The 18806-nt window shown below is 39.0% G+C and overlaps 1 protein-coding gene across 1 annotated transcript in view; it reads left to right on the forward strand.

Moving 5' to 3' along the window:
- The window catches only part of LOC134534629 (dopamine D2-like receptor), a 63529-nt gene that overhangs the window by 32566 nt on the left and 12157 nt on the right, over positions 1-18806 (forward strand). Inside the window, exon 3 of the mRNA XM_063373116.1 lies at positions 455-707. Within this exon, the coding sequence (XP_063229186.1) occupies positions 455-707 (253 nt within the window). The remainder of the gene's footprint in view (positions 1-454; positions 708-18806) is intronic.

The raw sequence follows: 18806 nt of genomic DNA on the forward strand, positions 1-18806 counted from the left end.
GTGTGGTTACGTGTAAGACAAGGTGGCACGCCTTAACTTCGCCACTTAAAATAAGGCAGTAAGTAATTCTGGGATATTCCCTTCCGCCAGCCGTCAGTCGCCCGACGCGGCGCTCGTGTCCTCTGCTGTGTCTACGAGGGAAGCCTGAGATGTCCATCAAGTTCGGTCCCTGCCCGAACACGCCCGAGTATTCACCTTCGGCCAACCTCGGGTTTATTTTAATGTAGCTATACCAACCTAACTAACCTTCCATGGTGTTTTAAAGTATTTTAATGCACCTAACCTAACCGAACACTTTTAATGTTTGAATTCATTTTTCCTGCGCTAAAATAAAACAAATCCCGAGGTTGGCCGAAGGTGAGTATTCGGGCGTGTTCGGGCAGGGACAGAACTTGGTGGACATCTCAGGCTTCCGTGTTGACGAGGCGTGAGGGTTGGTGTGTCGTGCGCGCAGGTACATCGCGGTGACGCAGCCCATCAAGTACGCCAAGCACAAGAACAACCGGCGCGCGTGGCTCACCATCGCGCTGGTGTGGGTCATCTCCGCCGCCATCGGCAGCCCCATCGTGCTGGGCCTCAACAACACGCCCGACCGACGACCCGAGCTCTGCGTCTTCTACAACAGCGACTTCATCATCTACAGCTCGCTGTCCTCCTTCTACATCCCCTGCATCATCATGGTCTTCCTCTACTACAACATCTTCAAGGTGGGTGGCTCCTCTTCCTTCCAGTCAGATTCCGGCGTCTGCAGGAGTCCTCGAGCCACTTGGTTCACCAGCTCCGAGTCGGTCAGCACTTGTCTTTAACTACTGCGCAGAACAGTGGGTTTTAAACCCCTACCAATACCAATCATGATCTTCCTCTTCACGACAACTTCGACATTTTTCGAAGTAGCTTGGCTTCTGGGCTGTAGCCGTGTCCTCGTCGAATAATTCACCTGACGTTTTCGGTCGAAATTGCACAGTCTCCATCGTCAGGGAGCAGTTACCTACTGAGGTTCTTACCAGGAAGGAAGGCTCTGATTGACCCACAGCAGCAGCCAATCAGGAAGCACCTTCCCCTCAGGCGAGAGTACAATAAGGCAGGACAACTGGTAAGAACCTCAATAGGTAACTGCTCCCTGATGATGGCGACTGCAATGTCGACCGAAAACGTTGGTGAATTATTCGCCAAGGACACGGCTACAACCCAGAAGCCAAGCTGCTTCGGACAATGGCCGTGAAAGCCTGCGAACATTTCAATATTGTTCATTTAGTACAAATCCTGCATGTGCATAATATTAATTTGTTGGATAAACTTTAAGATGGACACCCCCACAATTGTGTTATTTTTCCTATAGGACGATATCATCAAAGTGATTGTCTAGTCTTTTTGTACAAATCTGTATCAAACACATCATTTACAATAAAGTGGTTTTACTTTATTCGGTATTTCAAAGTGCACTGAAGCATTCGGGTTTCCCCTCCGGTGCAGCATTTTCAAAGAAGGTGACTGAAGTGCTGGACTATTGGAATGAGTGGCTCTTGACATTACGCTCGCTAAATATTATACAGTGCAATCAGGTGATCTAGTGCCAGAATGGTGGTATTATATCCTCTAGGTTCAAGACCTCCTTCCACATGTTAAAGGGAAGCGCAAGATGCTATTTTTGACAATGGATGATGTTTTTACTTTGTGCAAACATTCCTCGGTTCCCTCAAGTGCACTTTGTTACAGAGCATTCCCTTTTATCTCAGGAAGTAATGGTAACTATATATCCTAAAATTCCTGTTATTTAGATGGAAATTGCTCCAGCAATAAAGTTTGGTCTACCAGGGACTGTTTAATAACAGCACGCTCCGTATTAGCCAGTTATTCTAGCCAAAAAAAAAGCTTCACATACATTTTTCTAGGAATGTTCGCAGGCTTTCACGGCCATTGTCTGAAGTAGCTTGGCTTCTGGATTGTAGCCGTGTCCACCTCGGCGAATAATTCACCTGACGTTTCGGTTGACATTGCAATCGCCATCATCAGGAAGCATTTACCTGACTGCTACTAGTAATTGCTCCCTGATGATGGCGACAGCAATGTCGACCGAAACATCGGAGAATTATTCGCTAAGTACACGGCTACAACCCAGAAGCTAAGCTACTTCATTTTTATAGGAAGCCTGAGTAGCAGTGGTACGACCACTGTATTGTGTGACTTGTAATTTACGAGCATAAAGTTCGTGCGAATCACGCATTATATAGCGCCTTTTTTTCAGTGAATGGATGACTAAACACCCAAGTGTTGACTGGCTAAACTCCCAGAGGAACCGCTTCTAGGTTCCTCACACAAAGTAGCGGCATGCTTTGGTAACCGATCGCTCGTCAAACGAGCGTCAATGGCGCGACGGTCTCTTTCATGAGCATTTCCCTCTTAATCTTAGCGCCGTCGGTTCCTTCCTCCCCTTGCCATGTCTCTTCTTCCTCTTTTTCTCTCTCTCTCTCTCCCTCCTTGTTTCCTTTCCGCCACCCTTCCCACCGCGCGTCTCAGACGCAGGTCTCTTGGGAATTACCTTCAATTAGACGACGGCTCTTGGTGGCTGGCAACACGGGTGAGCCCCGAAATACCGCGGCAGTCGCGACAAACCAGGCGCTATGCCTAACTCTCTCCACCTACTCGCCATCTGCCCGCCACAGCATGGCTCCTGAACGATCATGCAAGCAACATGCTATCCAAGTAATAAATGTATGTATCACGTATGCTAAATCCTGGCCCAGTCTTCACCATCCAGATAGACTTTCTGGATACTATGTTTAACAGAACTTCGAATGGAAGTATTCGTAATTTTGAAAGTGCGCTGCTTCACTTGATCCTCGAGCAGATACGGTTTAACATGTACAGTCTAGCTACAAGTTATGTTTTAGAGATCCGTGCGTTGCTTATCAGTAAGCTGATTGATTATGTTCAGCTTGATATCGTCAATAAAAGTACGGGCTTTAAGGCTGCTTCTAAACAATGACTTTTACACTTTTTTCTTGTAATTTGTTTCAGCAAGGCTTTTCCCGTATATTGGCATGTTTTCATTAATAAAACATTGCATATTTTATTGAACTGTTTTCTTCAGTATCACTTGGAGACACTTTTGCTACTTAAACGAAAATATGTCATTTGCTAATCGGTAGATGTCTGAGTTAGGTTGTAGAGCCACATAAGCCGAGTAACCAGCCGCATAAGTGGTGCAGATAACAACTTGGTCAGTCCTCCTTCCAACATATACAGTTGTATCTTTCAGTGCAATTCCTAAATTGTTTTCATCTTAATTGCGATATAATTGGTATCCGTACTCGCAAGCCTTTAAACAATAAGTTTCTGAAATAAAAAAATACAAATAAACCGTTTTACAACATAAAAAAAAATATTTCATTTAATTTTTAAAAAAAATCCAGGCATGAAAAGATGATTACATTTTGGAGATCAACCCTTCATGGGGGGCTTGTAGTCCTCTCGGCAGTTCTGCCATTATTGAACCGTTTTCCCATCTTTCCCAGCGATGCTTTGTGATGTCGATTCCCGTTTAATTACGACCTGGCGGGAAGTAATAGCGACGTGACTGTCTCACTCCAGTGGCGAGGCTTCTACCTGTCACTTTCCAGTCACTTCATCTTTCTGCGGGACACTAACAGCGCCACCTGTCCAGCCTAGGCCGTGGCTTTATTGCCTTTCATTAGCTAAACCCTCGTCCATGTACATTATCTGAAATAACAGTACATTTGCGGACTTTTCAATGAAATGTTTAACTCTTCTCTTAATTGAAAAAAAACGGAATTTGCGTAGAAACTACGTCGTAATTCAACATCAGAGTTGTATTGTTCGTTCCAAACAACGGTTAAAACATATTTAGACAAAAGGAGATTACCCTTACTGTAGAATTAACCAGTTTTTTTAAATGTATTGTTAATATACCAAGAACATTCATGTTCAAAGTAAGTGAACTCAGCGTCCCTAAATTAACGAATATAGACGTAAAATTACGAATATCCATTAAGTATTTATAACCAGTGTTCGTCGTTAAGTGAAAGTAAAATGTTAACTGTGTATAAAACAGTGGTTAAGCCGGAATTTCATTTGAAAATTTATTAACAGTTTAATTGTCATTTCATACTTAATTTTCAGTCAAATTTTTTGTAGCCGTCTTTGTCCTTTAATTATACGTTTTTGAGTGTCTATTAAACTCCCCCTCCAGGCCAGGCCGCGTAGACGTAGCAGGCGTTGCCAGCTCCTCGAGGAATGTTGCCAGAGTAGGTGTTGCCAGCTCCTCTAGGGCTGCTGCCAGAGCAGGTGTTGCCAGCTCCTCTAGGGCTGCTACCAGATTAGGTGTCGCAGCTGCGCCGGAAATGGCTCCCGGTAAAATCCATTTGCGCGTAATTGTTTCCAGCTGGATTTATCTAGTGCGGTCTTCGGTGGAATCTAATTATCACACACGCATTCCGTCAAAAAGGAATTCGCATTAATTCCGCGCTTTTATTTCCATGATTTTAAATTTAATATATTAACTCCTGGCCTCAAACTGCGCGTCTTAAATTAAAGCGGCAAGTGCCGTGGAACATTTATTGAGTACGCGCAGGTTGTAGCCTGTAACGAGCTGAGAAGGTTTTTCTTGGGAGGAAGGTCCTCAAGAAAGCCGTTAAAAATATTATAGGTACTAATTTATTAAGTTGTAACAACTTGTTGTGCCATCTGCGTATTCGGGCTGTTACGAAATAAATTTAATTCAAGAATACTGTATGTGCACCTTTGTAACAAATAGTAATAATCTGTCATTGGCTGATATTCCTTTTATTATAAGTTCGTTCGGGGTTGGCCGAGGCGGCCTGTATACATCCACTTCGTTTGTGTTCCTCCGGCCCGACATCCAGAAAGGAGGTGGGCATAGAGGGATTACCCCCCCCCCCCTCACAAACCCTGAAACCTGGTGTCACAAACATACTGATGTATTTCACTGCAGCGCTGCAGATGATAAAACGATTTTAAACCAAAATTAAAATGAACTAAATATTCTAATTTTAAATTTACTAAAATTGTATTTTAAAATTAAAATATCCCCCACTCCTCTCAATTTAGGATCAGACCTTGTTCCGACGGCACTTATTGTACATTTAAGCAGGCCGTTGAAGTTTATATAATTTACTTTGCTACAGCGCATTTTCAAACAGTGTACTTGTACCGCGTTTACAGCTAGCACGCTGCGTGGGTGTTGGGTCTGTCGCAGCGCGCTCCTAGCATCTTGTCCCGGGGGGGGGGGGGGTCATGCTGAGCGGAGGGCTCTTACACTTAGCGGGACTCATGAGTAGAGACCGGAAAAATTCGCGAGTTCATTTCCCTAAAATAAAATTCGTTATACCTCAGTGCTGCCTCTTCTATTGGCGCACAACTCACCTGGATGACTGGACCAACGAGAAACACCCAACTAAAGCTTTATCGAATCAGAGGTTGCTTTGCTGGAACGTCTCACAAGACAGCAGCCAATGAGTGGGTGACATTTGAGCGAGTGTACGTAGAACTATGGAGTTCATCCTACAGGTCATTGAACCCGCGAATTTTTCCGGTCCCTACTTATGAGTAGAGACCTGAAAAATTCGCGGATTCGTTTCGTGTTATCCTAAAATTCAAATAATTATACCTTAGTGCTGCTTCTGCCATTGGTTGACTGTTAATCTGGAGGACTGAGGGCCAATTAGAGACCCATCACTCATAGAAGTGTCGAAGCACAGGCCACACAATCGAGACGACTCACAAGTCAGCAGCCAATGAACAGTTGGCATTTGCCCGAGTGTGTAGAGGATATTGGAGTCTATCCTGAAGGTAATTGAACCCGCGAATTTTTCCGGTCCCTACTCATGAGCTCCGAGTCGGTCGACCCCGAGCCCAATATGAGCCAGGAGGTGCCGCCTCCCACGCGCGTCTGTGCATGACCGTGGGAGGTAGAGCCGTCAGGGCCGCTACTCTTAGGGCGAGGCTCGCTCATGAAACCCCGCGCTCATGACCCTAACTGACGTGCAGTGTCCCCGCGTCCGGGAGACGATCTGTCCTGTCGGCTCAGCAATACCGTGTCTCAGCGAGCTCCGTTGTGGTTCCTTGAACTTCACAAGCAATTAATAGGGACTGTAAACATTCGCGGTTTTAATGACCACTAGGATAGTCTCCACGATTCTCTATGTACTCGGGCAACTATCGCCTGGTCATTGGCTACCGACTCGGGACACCTGTTTACTGCGATTCTTATGATTCGATACCTCTTTTGTTGAGTGTTTGCCATTGGCACAGAGTCCTTCAGGTAAATTGTGGTCCAATCAATGACGCAGCATTAAGCTAAACGAGTTTTTGGATCCCGGCCTGTCTCGAAAGGAATCCGCGAATTTTTCCGGTCTCTATCAATTAATATTCGCACACACAGCCGCTTCATAATGATGTTCTATACTCCGCGTATGGACGCCGTGATGACTCTCTTTTGACGTGATAACGTCTTATAAATCAATGAACGCCGGCCTCACGCACGAAAAATTGTCACGTTCCGCCTGAGCTGAGCGTGCAAGAACCGGCCAACCACCGTACGAGATAAATCTTCTGTAATATCAAATAGGTTCAGGCGGGCTTTTTTAACTATTTGTTCGTGATTATATTTAAACAAATTATTTAAATTAAAATTGCAAAAAATTAAATAAAAAGTTTGCAATTTTTAACAATGTTTTCTTATGACGTTTTCACGTAAAATTTTCGTCCGTATACCGACTTTACAGACAACCCCCTTTTTTGTGGTCTCTACACCCCGAAAACTATTTCTATCATTAAGTTATTCTGTAACAAGTCTACAGTTTTCATATGAAATATGTTTTAGTTTCTTACGAAAAATAAAATTGAACATATTTAATATCTGCGAGCAGACCACAAAGTAGTTAATTCTCCACGAAAGCGCCTCACAAACAAAGGAACTGTAACAAACTTAACGTTATGTAATAAAATTTTAGAATGTTTCTTGCAGTATTAATTTTACCTCGGACCATAAATTGTCTTTCAAGGTGGTCCACGGAGATATAAAAACACAATTAGCATTTTTTTTTCACGCTTTGAATGACCAGGTTTTAAATATTTGTGTACTGCGTTTGTATACTTCTCTTAATTTATGAGAATGCCTTAAAATCATTCCTTTCAAAGTTATAATATAATGAAATCTTTAAATATGGTATGACTATATATTTATATTTAACTATTGAAAACAATAAGCATACATTTAAAAAACAATATGAAAAAAGTAGGCATACAAGGACTGATATGACTTGATGTTGAACACAGGTAATATTTTTTATTCTGCTTACTGTTGGGAGTGTTTGTATTTGTTATTATGAATAATTATTAATCAGCAGGCAAACAAAAACGTACTGATGCAGTTTAACTTCAACTGCCGTTGCCTTCCAACGGGTATAACACTGACAGTAGTTTTTACAAGCAGTTTTACAAGTAAGTTAATCTGTTATATTTTTAAAAATACGATGGCAAAATGTTTCAAATTTAATACGGGACAACAAAACGTTTTTTTTTTCATTTGATTGAAATTTACTTCAAATAAACTAACATAAGTTTGGCTTTTTCTTTTAACTTTGCTTAAAATACATTTTATGGTACAAATTAACAAAACCATCTCGTGAATATGAAGAGCTTTTATCGAATGGAAGGCAACCACTCCAAGAAACAATCTTAGAGATTTTTTGTGGATTGCAACTTCATTTATAACAAATACGATTATATATCTGGGATAGAGTTTTCATATGCTCACGTCGCAAATGAAATTGTAAACGAAGATGTGGTTCCTTCCAATGATTTTAAAAATTGAATTTGCTGGTCCTTTTTCTTTTAAGTTACCTTCTATTTCGTAGCAAATAAAAGTTGGCTACAGACTCTCTTACATTTTTCAATACTTTTGATTTCTTGTTTTTTTTTTTTTTTTTTTGCCGTTGAACAATCGCATTAACCTTATTTTCTCCATCTTGCCCTTCATATATGAGGATTGCAAGCATAAATGTAGATATAATTAAAATGTAAGTTGATGCTGTCTCTAATTAAATTTGAGATACAAAATTATGTTTTAAAAACTTCGCAACAATGCTAAACAATTGAAATATTAGCATACAAAAAAGACACATTACTGTTTCTTTACATTTATTTTATTTTAAATTTGAAATAGTAAATATTTTACATTCTGCATTGCAATGAGGGAATATTTTTCTGTGTTGTTTATCCAATTGTTAAATCAGCAAAAAAATTATCATTAATTAATTATGGTTTTAGAGACTGAATTTTTTTTTAAATTGTATGAGAATTAAAGATGAATTAAAAATTAATAATATAGCGTGATTGTTTTTAAATGACTCTGATTTCAAAACGAAAAATCTGTACACTATATTAAAAAAATAAAAATATAATATCTCTATAAAATATTATAATCTATTTATTTGAGTTAAATTAAACACACGCTCTAAATTTATTTCTTATTTTAGCTGTTTTTTGGACGAAATATTGACCTAATCCTGCAGTTGTCATGTCTATGATAGAAATATAAATATATGCGCAATGATAACGGACTGAATTTCCATAGATAATGGCAGTTTTAAAATGAGTATTAGGTTATAAAAACTCAGTTAAAAAAACGGCACATGAAATTTTCTACAATTGAAAACACCTCGTACTATACAGTCATAATAAATGAATAAATTGTTGACTATTCGTCGAACAGTAATTACTTGATTTCTGATTATGAATGGATGTTTACTTGACACTGTTTTTCTTTGTTTATTTAAAGAGCAGGTCAATAATAAAATCTACTAGTTTAGGCTTTTTTATTCGGCTCTGAGATCTGGATACAACTTACAGTTTTCTTGCTAAACGTGCTCTAGGTTCAGACTTCATTTCTCAAAACAATAGAGAGCCCTTGTTGTTGCAGCAGCATTGCCTTATGTCCGTCACGAGCTTCTCAAAGAAATAAAATGGAACATTAAACCCGAGTATTTTCATTTCTTTTTTATTATTATTTATATTGATGTAAGAACTCTCCTGAGCTGTCAAGGTTGGACAAATATGGTTGTGTTTAAATCTTAAAAATTGTTTTTTTTTTTTAATTTTTGTACAGTAAACGAAGAATTCATTATTTTTAATACTTCAAGAGTAAAAAGTTTTTAATATTTGTAATATTTCTGTTCATGAGTCACACACTTGACTGGTTTATTCCTTCAAATTCAGGTTATAAGTTTTTTTGTATTTCATCGGCGATTGGGTTACTCGTGACTTTGTATTTGTTTTTTTTTTTGTTTTTTTTTTTTTTTTTTTTGTTTTTTTAACGGGTATTAATCTGATCCTCCTACCGTCTTAATTGCCAGTATTCTTCTGAGCGCCAGGTTGTTCCTGCGCATTGCAACACACGCGCCTGACGATCGCAAAGAGCACAAGAGTGTGCTCGGGCTGGCCCGGTCCCGCCTGCTCGCGAGGGCAGTACCTAGCCCAGCCCGCGCCCGTTTAGCACGCGGCCCGGACAGCGGTAATTGAAATGGAAGCTGTAATGAGTTTCGAATTCTTCCCTTCCTCCGGCAGCCTTGTCGGGCGTATCAACCCCCCCCCCCCCCCCTAGCGCTCTAGAGCCTCGCCTGCTCTATAGTAGCAGGTAACAGGTACCTCTCTCCCTCCCCCCCCCCCCTGATTAACCGGCACGTGTTTCCTTTCCCTTACGTCATTGTCACGGCAGCGGGCAGCGCCCTCTCACTAGGAAATGTTTTTTTTTTCCCTAACCTAACTTAAAGCTATGAGTGTGCGGGAGGCGTCTGGGTAGGGAAGACTCTAAGTGCGTCCCAGGCCGAAGCCTATACGCTCTAATCATGCAGGTTGTTTACCATGCAGGAGAGGAAGCATGCATCATGTGCTAGGATGGGATTTACCAGCCATGGCATCGTTTTAGCCATGACTAACTACCTTCACTGACTATTCTAGACTAAAAACTGGCTAAGTTGGGCGCAGGTAAAACCTGCATAGACACAGGGAAACCCTGGGCACTTACATGCGGGATGCAAAAATTTCAAGCATTAATAACAAGCATGTTGGTTACGGGAACCAGAAGGATGGTTCAGGAAGAAGAGTTGGACAGAGTGGAAATGAACTACTAAGCAAAAGGGCGGGATCTTGGAAATTTTTGTCCGCATTGGGTTTTGGTGGCGCTGGTTGTTTCGGTGGGGCGACTGTTGTCGTTTCCCGCCAGGCTGCCAGCCAGCCAACTAAATTAAGAAGGGAAAATTAGTGTGCGCCTGTTGAATTGGCCGGGGAACTGTGCGCGGGTCCTCATAGGGGCGGTTCTGCTCATGTTCACACACGGCGCGCATGCGCAGTTGTGTTCTCGTGCGAGCGACGAGCTGCCACTATGGGATATTGTTATAAGCATGGCTTAGAATTCCAGTTGAATTTTATTTCAAAATGTGGTTTCAAACAGCAAACATTGGTATTAATATTTTCCATGCAAAATTTAACACATTTATTTCTAATTTTTCTTTATATAAAATCTAAAAGTTAAAAATTTTCGAGGACCTAATGTTAAATGCTCATAATCTATTTTTTTGCCAGCAAAGTATTTTTATTATATTTCGTTAACGTGGTGCAACTTCCAGACATGTTTATATAGTTTTTAATATTTATGGTCCAATGTCCCGTAATACCATTGTCAACTCAAAAAAAAATTTATATCACGATTTTACGGACACGATAACTGCTGTAATTTTGCACAAAAATACTTCCAAAATGCTACATTAAAATTGCAGTAATGGAATATCTCGTTAGGGTTTGTTAATGGGAAAAATCCGATCAAAGAGGTAAATATGGGGAAGGTTTTCTCACATAGCATGTAAACTATTTTATTCGTTTGAAAGTATTAAAACTCGGAGGATAACACAAAAACTTTTGTCTCATTAAATTTTTGATACTACCGTCCATTACTGCAAGGGGTGGGAAAAAAACAAGAGTTTAAGGACAAAAATTGCATAACACACTGAGCAAGCAGACCATTAAATCCGTTTGTTTACTTTGTTTTCAAATCTTATCATTTTTATCTAAAACTTCATTCTGAAGAATTTTTGTTAAGATGAACCATTACTACAAGGATTTGAAAAAAAACAAGTTTCTAAATAAAAAGAATAAATAAAAATTTCGTACCATGAACAGAATGACAAAAATATCATAACATTTTTAGTAAGTATTATATCAAATCCGTTATAATTTATTTCAAAAATTCTAAACATTATCTTAAACCTTGGCTGAAACAATTTTTGATGAAACAAACTATTACCGCAAAAACAGGAGGTTGAAATAAAACCATTTTCAAACTTCCTTACTATCGTATTCGTTTAAATTTATTTTAAACAATCTTAATGCAATCTTATACCTTGGTCCAAATCAAATTTTTATACGACCACGTATTTATGCAAAAGATGAACAATAGATTTTTTTTCAAAAAAATTCATAACTACTTTAGTAGGCATAATATGATTTTTTTAATTAGCTATTCAATGTTTCATATATTTAGTTAAAAGCATTTGAAACATTTTCGCTGCATGTAATATGATAAAAAATGTATCGATCATTTTGGAATAGTGATGAATATATAGGATGTCATGTACATTAATTATTATTATGGTCCGATTATTCATAGAAGTTTTTAGCACATTTCCTAAAGAAACAATACTTCGAAATCTACCTATGCCTGTAGGATGTGCCCAAAGAGATTTTTTTCACGGATTTAATAACTAATAATAAAAGATGCTTGTTTGCCTCACGAAATAAAATTTAATATCTTTGAAATTAATTAAATGGTACGAAAGTTTATACTTGGTTTAATTTGTAAAACCGTCAAATTTATACTAGATTACAGATGTTGACATCAATAAATACCCAAAGCTAGACTATGATCTGTCAAGCCATAACACATTGCAAATAACTATTGCATTTTACTGCTTAGTATATTTTAAATACAATGGGGTAAACATGTCATCCAAAGTTTCAATAAGAGCTCTTTTTTCTAACGCTCATAGATAAACCAACACAATTGAAATGTTTGTGCAAAAATATTATGTATTGCTTGTTTCTGTAAGCCAAACATTTAAGTAATAGGTAACATATTTTTATAAAAATTTATTAATTTTTACAATTTACAATCGAAATCCTAATATGTTCATTTTAATTACAATAAAAAAATAATTTTTTTGGTGGCGGGTGAAAAAGTATAATTTATGGTTGCACACAGTGTGGGTTGTGTGCTGCTCAAAGGAACTTTTTAAAAATTTACATGTGTTGAGCTCGCCATGCTACTGAATTATTCTGTTTGCTAATGAAATTGCGTCCCTCTCCCCCCACCACCAAACCCAAATAAAAAGTGTTCTTGCCAGCTCATAAGTCCCGGCCACACCGCTAGCAGAAATATGTTGTTTGAAGCGGAAGTCTTCGAGAGAGAAACTAATTAAAAATAGTGTACGCTTGTATTTCATTATCATGTTACATGTGGGTTGGCACGCAGTGTCTCTTAGAAAGGTTAGCTGGAAAATACGTCTGAAATAAATGCAAAAGTTCATTTTTTTAAATTTAAAACTGTTTCCTTAACTATTAAAAACTTTTAATTCACAAATTTTATTTACCAAACCCCCATAACTTCATCAAGTGCAGTAATAATTTTAATGTGAATGCAGGCAGTGCGTTTCCTGCTAAACAATGATTATAATGTGTTTATAAAATAAAATGAATCACCAATTTTGAAAAATTAGTTCAATCTGAGTATTTCTGAAAGTACGCTGGCCTCGGCTGATGCGTAATGGATTGAATTTCCTTGCCAAAAAGTTTCAAATAAATACTGGAGGCAAATTCCTGTTACGAAACAATAGCGTCAATGATTGATTATAATTAATATCAAATTATTGGCAAGTTTTTTTTCTATTTTCAAAAATTAAATTATTTCAATAATTTTAAAATATTACAGTTAACGAAAATACGGTAAATTTTATTTAGCGCCTTCAGTAAACTGTTTGAAATATTTTTTTTTATTTCTGAGTGTGTAGTTTGTATGACCAAGAATAACAAAACCTGCAAACATCTGTAACAGTTAGCTAATCTCAGTACATTTGAGATAGTCCATCACAATGTTTTGCTAACGTGTGACCTTCCGTGCTTGTATTCTTTCTTGCCTGGTAAGTTTTTAAGTGTTGTAAGAAGTCCATGCATTGATGCCGGTTTTCCCGCTGAAACAGTGCCTGGCGCCGGCTGCCTGCCACACAATCATGCTTTGCGGCTTGCATAACCCGCCCCTGCGAGGGCAAGTTCAGGCAGTGCTGAGATGACTGCTGCAGAAGCTACGGAAGGAAGTTGGGAATGCTTGTTTTGCGTGGATGGCAACCCTGTGCTATATCACAAAAAGCCCCCGTTCACTTCACGGACAGCACACGCTCGAACCATGCCGATAGCTCATTCAGGCGAATTCGTAAATTCTGTTATTATGTACGTTTAAAAATGTATTTTTACTATAATGTAATAATTCATAATTAACTATGCAAAAACTTGAAAAAGTTTATAAACACAATATCTATCACTATTATTTACAATGACAAAATTTTTTTTGTTATATGGACCATGATTCAATATCAATCACTAAAGTGTATGATTTAATAGGACATATACGATTGTTATTTTTGTGTAGCCTATTTTTATCCTGTGAAAATATCGTTGCATGATTAGCGCATCCAAAAATACACTCTGGTCAATTTTTCATTACCCGCCTGAAGAAGTATAATATGAAAAACTTTTTTTTTTACTACAATGTGTTCTTACCCTACTTTACGAAACTTATTTTGAAATCCTACATGCACTTGTTGACAAAGTTAATAAAGGGGATAATCACCCGGAAAAAAATTATTGATTACAAACTCAAACACGATTAATTTGGCTCGTTTTCTCATTTCTAATTTAAGACGTAGTTACGTACATCCACGTTGTTGGAAACTGTGAAATATTTAACACTTAAAGCCAAAGAAGGTTCTTAATGAAGTTAAAAGTCCAAAATATGGCCCATTTAGTTCATTAATATTAAAAGTGGCATCGCGAGTGGAAAAAGTCCACAAATTCCAACTGTTTGAGAACGTAAAACGAGCTGGATAAAATTAATGTCGGGGAGTATTCGAGAGCAGGTAAAGTTAATTCACTTACAAGTGGGAATATACTTCAGCAAAAGCTGCGAGATATTTTTAACCCTCTGTATAATTTCAATTAAATGTCGTTTTCTTTTTAAGAGGTAAGGAATTTAGACTTCCAGCCGTTTCAAGAGAGGCGAGCAGAGGCATCCTGGAAATGAACCGTTATGCCCTTTTCACCGTCTGTAACTATTTTCAAACATATACTGCACGCGCAAAATTTGGAGGAATTTTTTTTTATTTCAAAAATATTAAGTACATTTTAATTAAATTTCTTAGCAAAGTTCGTATCCAAAAATTTGCAGTAAATTCGGTGTAGACTAGGTGGAGCATATTGTTTTTACTAGCTAATCTTAAATTTTTTGATAAACTTCTCAATAATAGAATGAAAATAAAGTAACAAAATAATTATTGTTAACAGGAACTTCCCCTTCAATAATAATATTTTTTTACTACTTCGTGATTAACTGTATGCTTTGGGTAATGAAAATAACTCTTTGCGATTTTTTTCCCCTTTCAAAAATGTATACAGCCTCAAAAAATGCTGTCTACGCATGAGTAATGTCACTGGGGGAAAAAATCGTTCAAAAGTACCCAAATATCACCGTTAAAGTGTACGACCACTTTTCAACTGTTTCAAATTTTACTTGTGCATTCTTTCCTCAATGTAAATTCGACTTCTGAAGTAATCAGTTTTAGTTTATATTTCGGTGGAAATAAGCAGTCGTTGCGGGGAACCGGAAACCCCGACTAAGAAGTGAACGTGTTATGAACTTGTTTGTGTCCAGTGAACGAGCTCTGGAAGCGACGTGTCCGCCTCAGGGACTCGTCCGAGCGAGTGGCGAGAGCAGGTAACAGGAGAAGTTGCCGCAAAAGGCTATCACCAGACACGAGGCGGCCGTGAAAGGCGCGCAGAAAAGGTAAACTCTCTTTTTTTTTCTCTCTCTCCTTTCGATCACCAAGTGCTGACCATCAGCAAAAAAAAAATAGCTGGGTTCTTCGATAATGGCTACACGAATATAATTCCCCGTAGCTTCAAACACGTTTGCGAAACCTTTCAGAAGACACGACCATATTTTAACAACGTTTCTGACATGCATCTGACAACTATGCCAAAAAAACTTCCTATTTGATGTTGGAAATTCAATGCGTTATCGCTGGATGTGTGTGATTCCTTATGTTTTCGCCTATGACCATGAGGGCAGTGTGCTTCGATGGGATTTTCCCTGCCGGTAAGAAAAAAAAACTTTTTTTTCTACGTCGGTTGTAAAAAAAATTGGTTGTCTGTATTGTCGGTTTACGGACGATAGTCTAACGTGACAACGTGATAACAAAACATTGATGAAATGATTGCATACTTTTATGAATAAAAATGAATCATTTTTATTTTAATAATAAAAGAATAAATACTTGAAATTATACTAGTAATCAGATTTTTAAAATGCAAGAATAATTAACCTTTATTGCCGAAATTGTTGTTGTAATAAGTAATGAAAATCACATTAACTTTTCACTTCACTTTATAAACAGTCGACGAAACAGTTCACGTCTACATAACTTGTAATTAATTTTATAAACTGGCGTTTAGCTATAAAGTTTAAATATAAATATGAACAAGATTTCATATAAATAAACTGTAATCAAATATCTATCATCAATTATATGAATCACCAAAATTTTTTAGTCAATTGTAACATAACCTATTATTACTGCACTCGCCTACAGCGTAACGGAACACAGCGTAACGGAACAATGAGAGTAACGGGACACAGCGTAACGGAACAATTTGCGTAACGGGACACTTTTTCGTGCGTGCAGCCGGCGTTCATCGATTTATTAGACGTTGTCACGTAAAAAAATTAGAAGCCTAGTAATTAGCCTACAAATATAATTTGCAATGGATACACTGATATTTTTTCTTTCAAGTTTCTTTAGTAACTTGTTTTGCCAACCGGTGAATTTTACTTTTGATAAAATTAATATTATTTATTACATTGCAATCGTTTTAATAACTTTTTTATAAGTTTCTTAACAACCGCGTAGTATAGTTTGTGGCTGTCATGTTTCCACCACGTAAATAATATATCTTTTTTAATTATCTTAGTTACTTGACAACATTTACAACCTAGAGATTAAAATAAATTAAGAAATTACATAAAACAATAAATGGAAGATTAAGGGTTTAGTAAATCTTTGTTCGGACTTGTTTGTACTTCCAGGCATTGTTGAAACGGACGGTCAGAGATATAGTGATTACATGAGTAAACAGCTAGGTTCCGTTGAGTTTAAAAACATTGCCCACCAAAACGCAATCTTAGAAAAAAATTTCGCATTTACATTTTTTTCTTTATAATTTTATGAAGAAAACAATAGCGATGGAGAAATTTTTTAATCTGTTCATGTCTTAATTAATTTGCATTTAAGTGTCACCTACATTTCTTGCAGAAATCTCGGCATAACCGTTGATGAAGGAGCAAATGAATTTTAATTGCGCCGTCTGTTTCCGCGCTTTTTGCTTTCTTCACTTTCGCTCTCCTTATCTGTGACTTCCCGTCTCTGTCTTCTTCGCTTCTTCACTTCTAAAGCCGCTTAGAGCGCTGCTTTGACGCAGTGTTGGATATTTCTTCTTCCTCCTCTTAATCAACTCGCGCTGTTCTCCTGCAACTCAAATCGTATTTCTTGTCCATCAAGAGGAAATTTGCCAACGTAATTCCCACCAGCGTAGACTTACTGCGCGCTGTGGTTCAGGCAAGGGGTTGCAGTGCACTAGTCGTGAGCTGTAGGTAATGCTGCACTGCAGGAGCGCAGCTGCAAGACAGTGTGCAGGCCTCATGGTGGGTTCCGAACCAGCAGGCCCACCTGCAAGGATCATGGAGTCGTTCCAAGACGGTGCGGATAACCTGACGAGCCAGGGTATCACGTGACGAGCCCGGGTAACACGTGATGAGTCAGGGTGCCATGTGACGACCCAGAGTGTGACATGACAAACAAGGGTGTCATGTGTTTAGACAGGATGTCAGATTACGAGACAGGGTGTCATGTGACGAGACAGGGTAACACGTGACGAGCCATGGTGTCACATTACGAGCCACGGTTTCATTTTACGAGCCTGGGTGTCACGTGACGAACCAGGGTGTCATGTGACAAGCCAGGATGTGACATGACAAGGAAGGGTGTCATGTGACGAGCCAGGGTGTCATGTGACAAGCCAGGATGTGACATGACAAGGAAGGGTGTCATGTGACGAGCCAGGGTGTCATGTGACAAGCCAGGATGTGACATGACAAGGAAGGGTGTCATGTGACGAGCCAGGGTGTCATGTGACAAGCCAGGATGTGACATGACAAGGAAGGGTGTCATGTGACGAGCCAGGGTGTCATGTGACAAGCCAGGATGTGACATGACAAGGAAGGGTGTCATGTGACGAGCCAGGGTGTCATGTGACAAGCCAGGATGTGACATGACAAGGAAGGGTGTCATGTGACGAGCCAGGGTGTCATGTGACAAGCCAGGATGTGACATGACAAGGAAGGGTGTCATGTGACGAGCCAGGGTGTCATGTGACAAGCCAGGATGTGACATGACAAGGAAGGGTGTCATGTGACGAGCCAGGGTGTCATGTGACAAGCCAGGATGTGACATGACAAGGAAGGGTGTCATGTGACGAACCAGGGTGTCATGTGACAAGCCAGGATGTGACATGACAAGGAAGGGTGTCATGTGACGAGCCAGGGTGTCGCGTGACGAGTAGGCCTCGAGGACTCCGCACCGCAGGTTGGATTTTGACTCGCTCGACGTGCCTGCCGCGCTAATGGCGACAGTCGTTATCCTTGCACACTGTCTGCGCAATCCGAGCTTCAGGCGAGACATGGACCCAAGAGACGATGAAGAAAGGAATAGTCATAGCACCAGAAACCTCCGCGATGTCTTACGTTTACTTCTCTGTCGCCTTTATTCGTTGTTTATTTTAATTGGGGCCATCTGTGTTTAGATTTGCTGCCATTTTTACTGGTAGTTTTGTCTTAGATTTTCAACATACGAATGCCAATCGTTAATATGCCTGATTACTATTTTATTACTATTTGTCAGATTTACTTTTAAAATGAAAATGTGAATGGGAGACTATATTTAGTACAAATGATTTCAATTTTTTGGTTACATTATATTTCTGAAAGTTAGTAGCAAAATATCCGCCTCAATGGAGCGCGTTGGTGTTTACATAACCGTGCCAATTTTATTTATACTTTTATGTTAATGTCTGCCTGTTTATTTTTGTGCTTTTAACGCTTGCCTGTGATTCTCTTTACTCACACCCGTGAATGTAATACATCAAATCGAATTCGCATGGAGATTTGAGATGTAAACAGTTTAGAAACTTCTTTTTTTTAGACTTATTTGAGGTGCTACAAAATGACTTTTTTGGGGGTGAAATAACTTTAAAACTTATTTTCGTTCATCAGCTTCGGACAACTTAGCTGGCACGTTTGACTTACCCCCCCCCCTCCCCCCTCTCGCCACACCCCCCCCAAAAAAAACCGGTTCAAGCGCCACGGACGTGTTTGGACGGAGCTCATTCCCAGC

This window comes from Bacillus rossius, chromosome 7 (genome assembly GCF_032445375.1).
Source record: "Bacillus rossius redtenbacheri isolate Brsri chromosome 7, Brsri_v3, whole genome shotgun sequence".
Lineage (NCBI taxonomy): Eukaryota > Metazoa > Arthropoda > Insecta > Phasmatodea > Bacillidae > Bacillus > Bacillus rossius.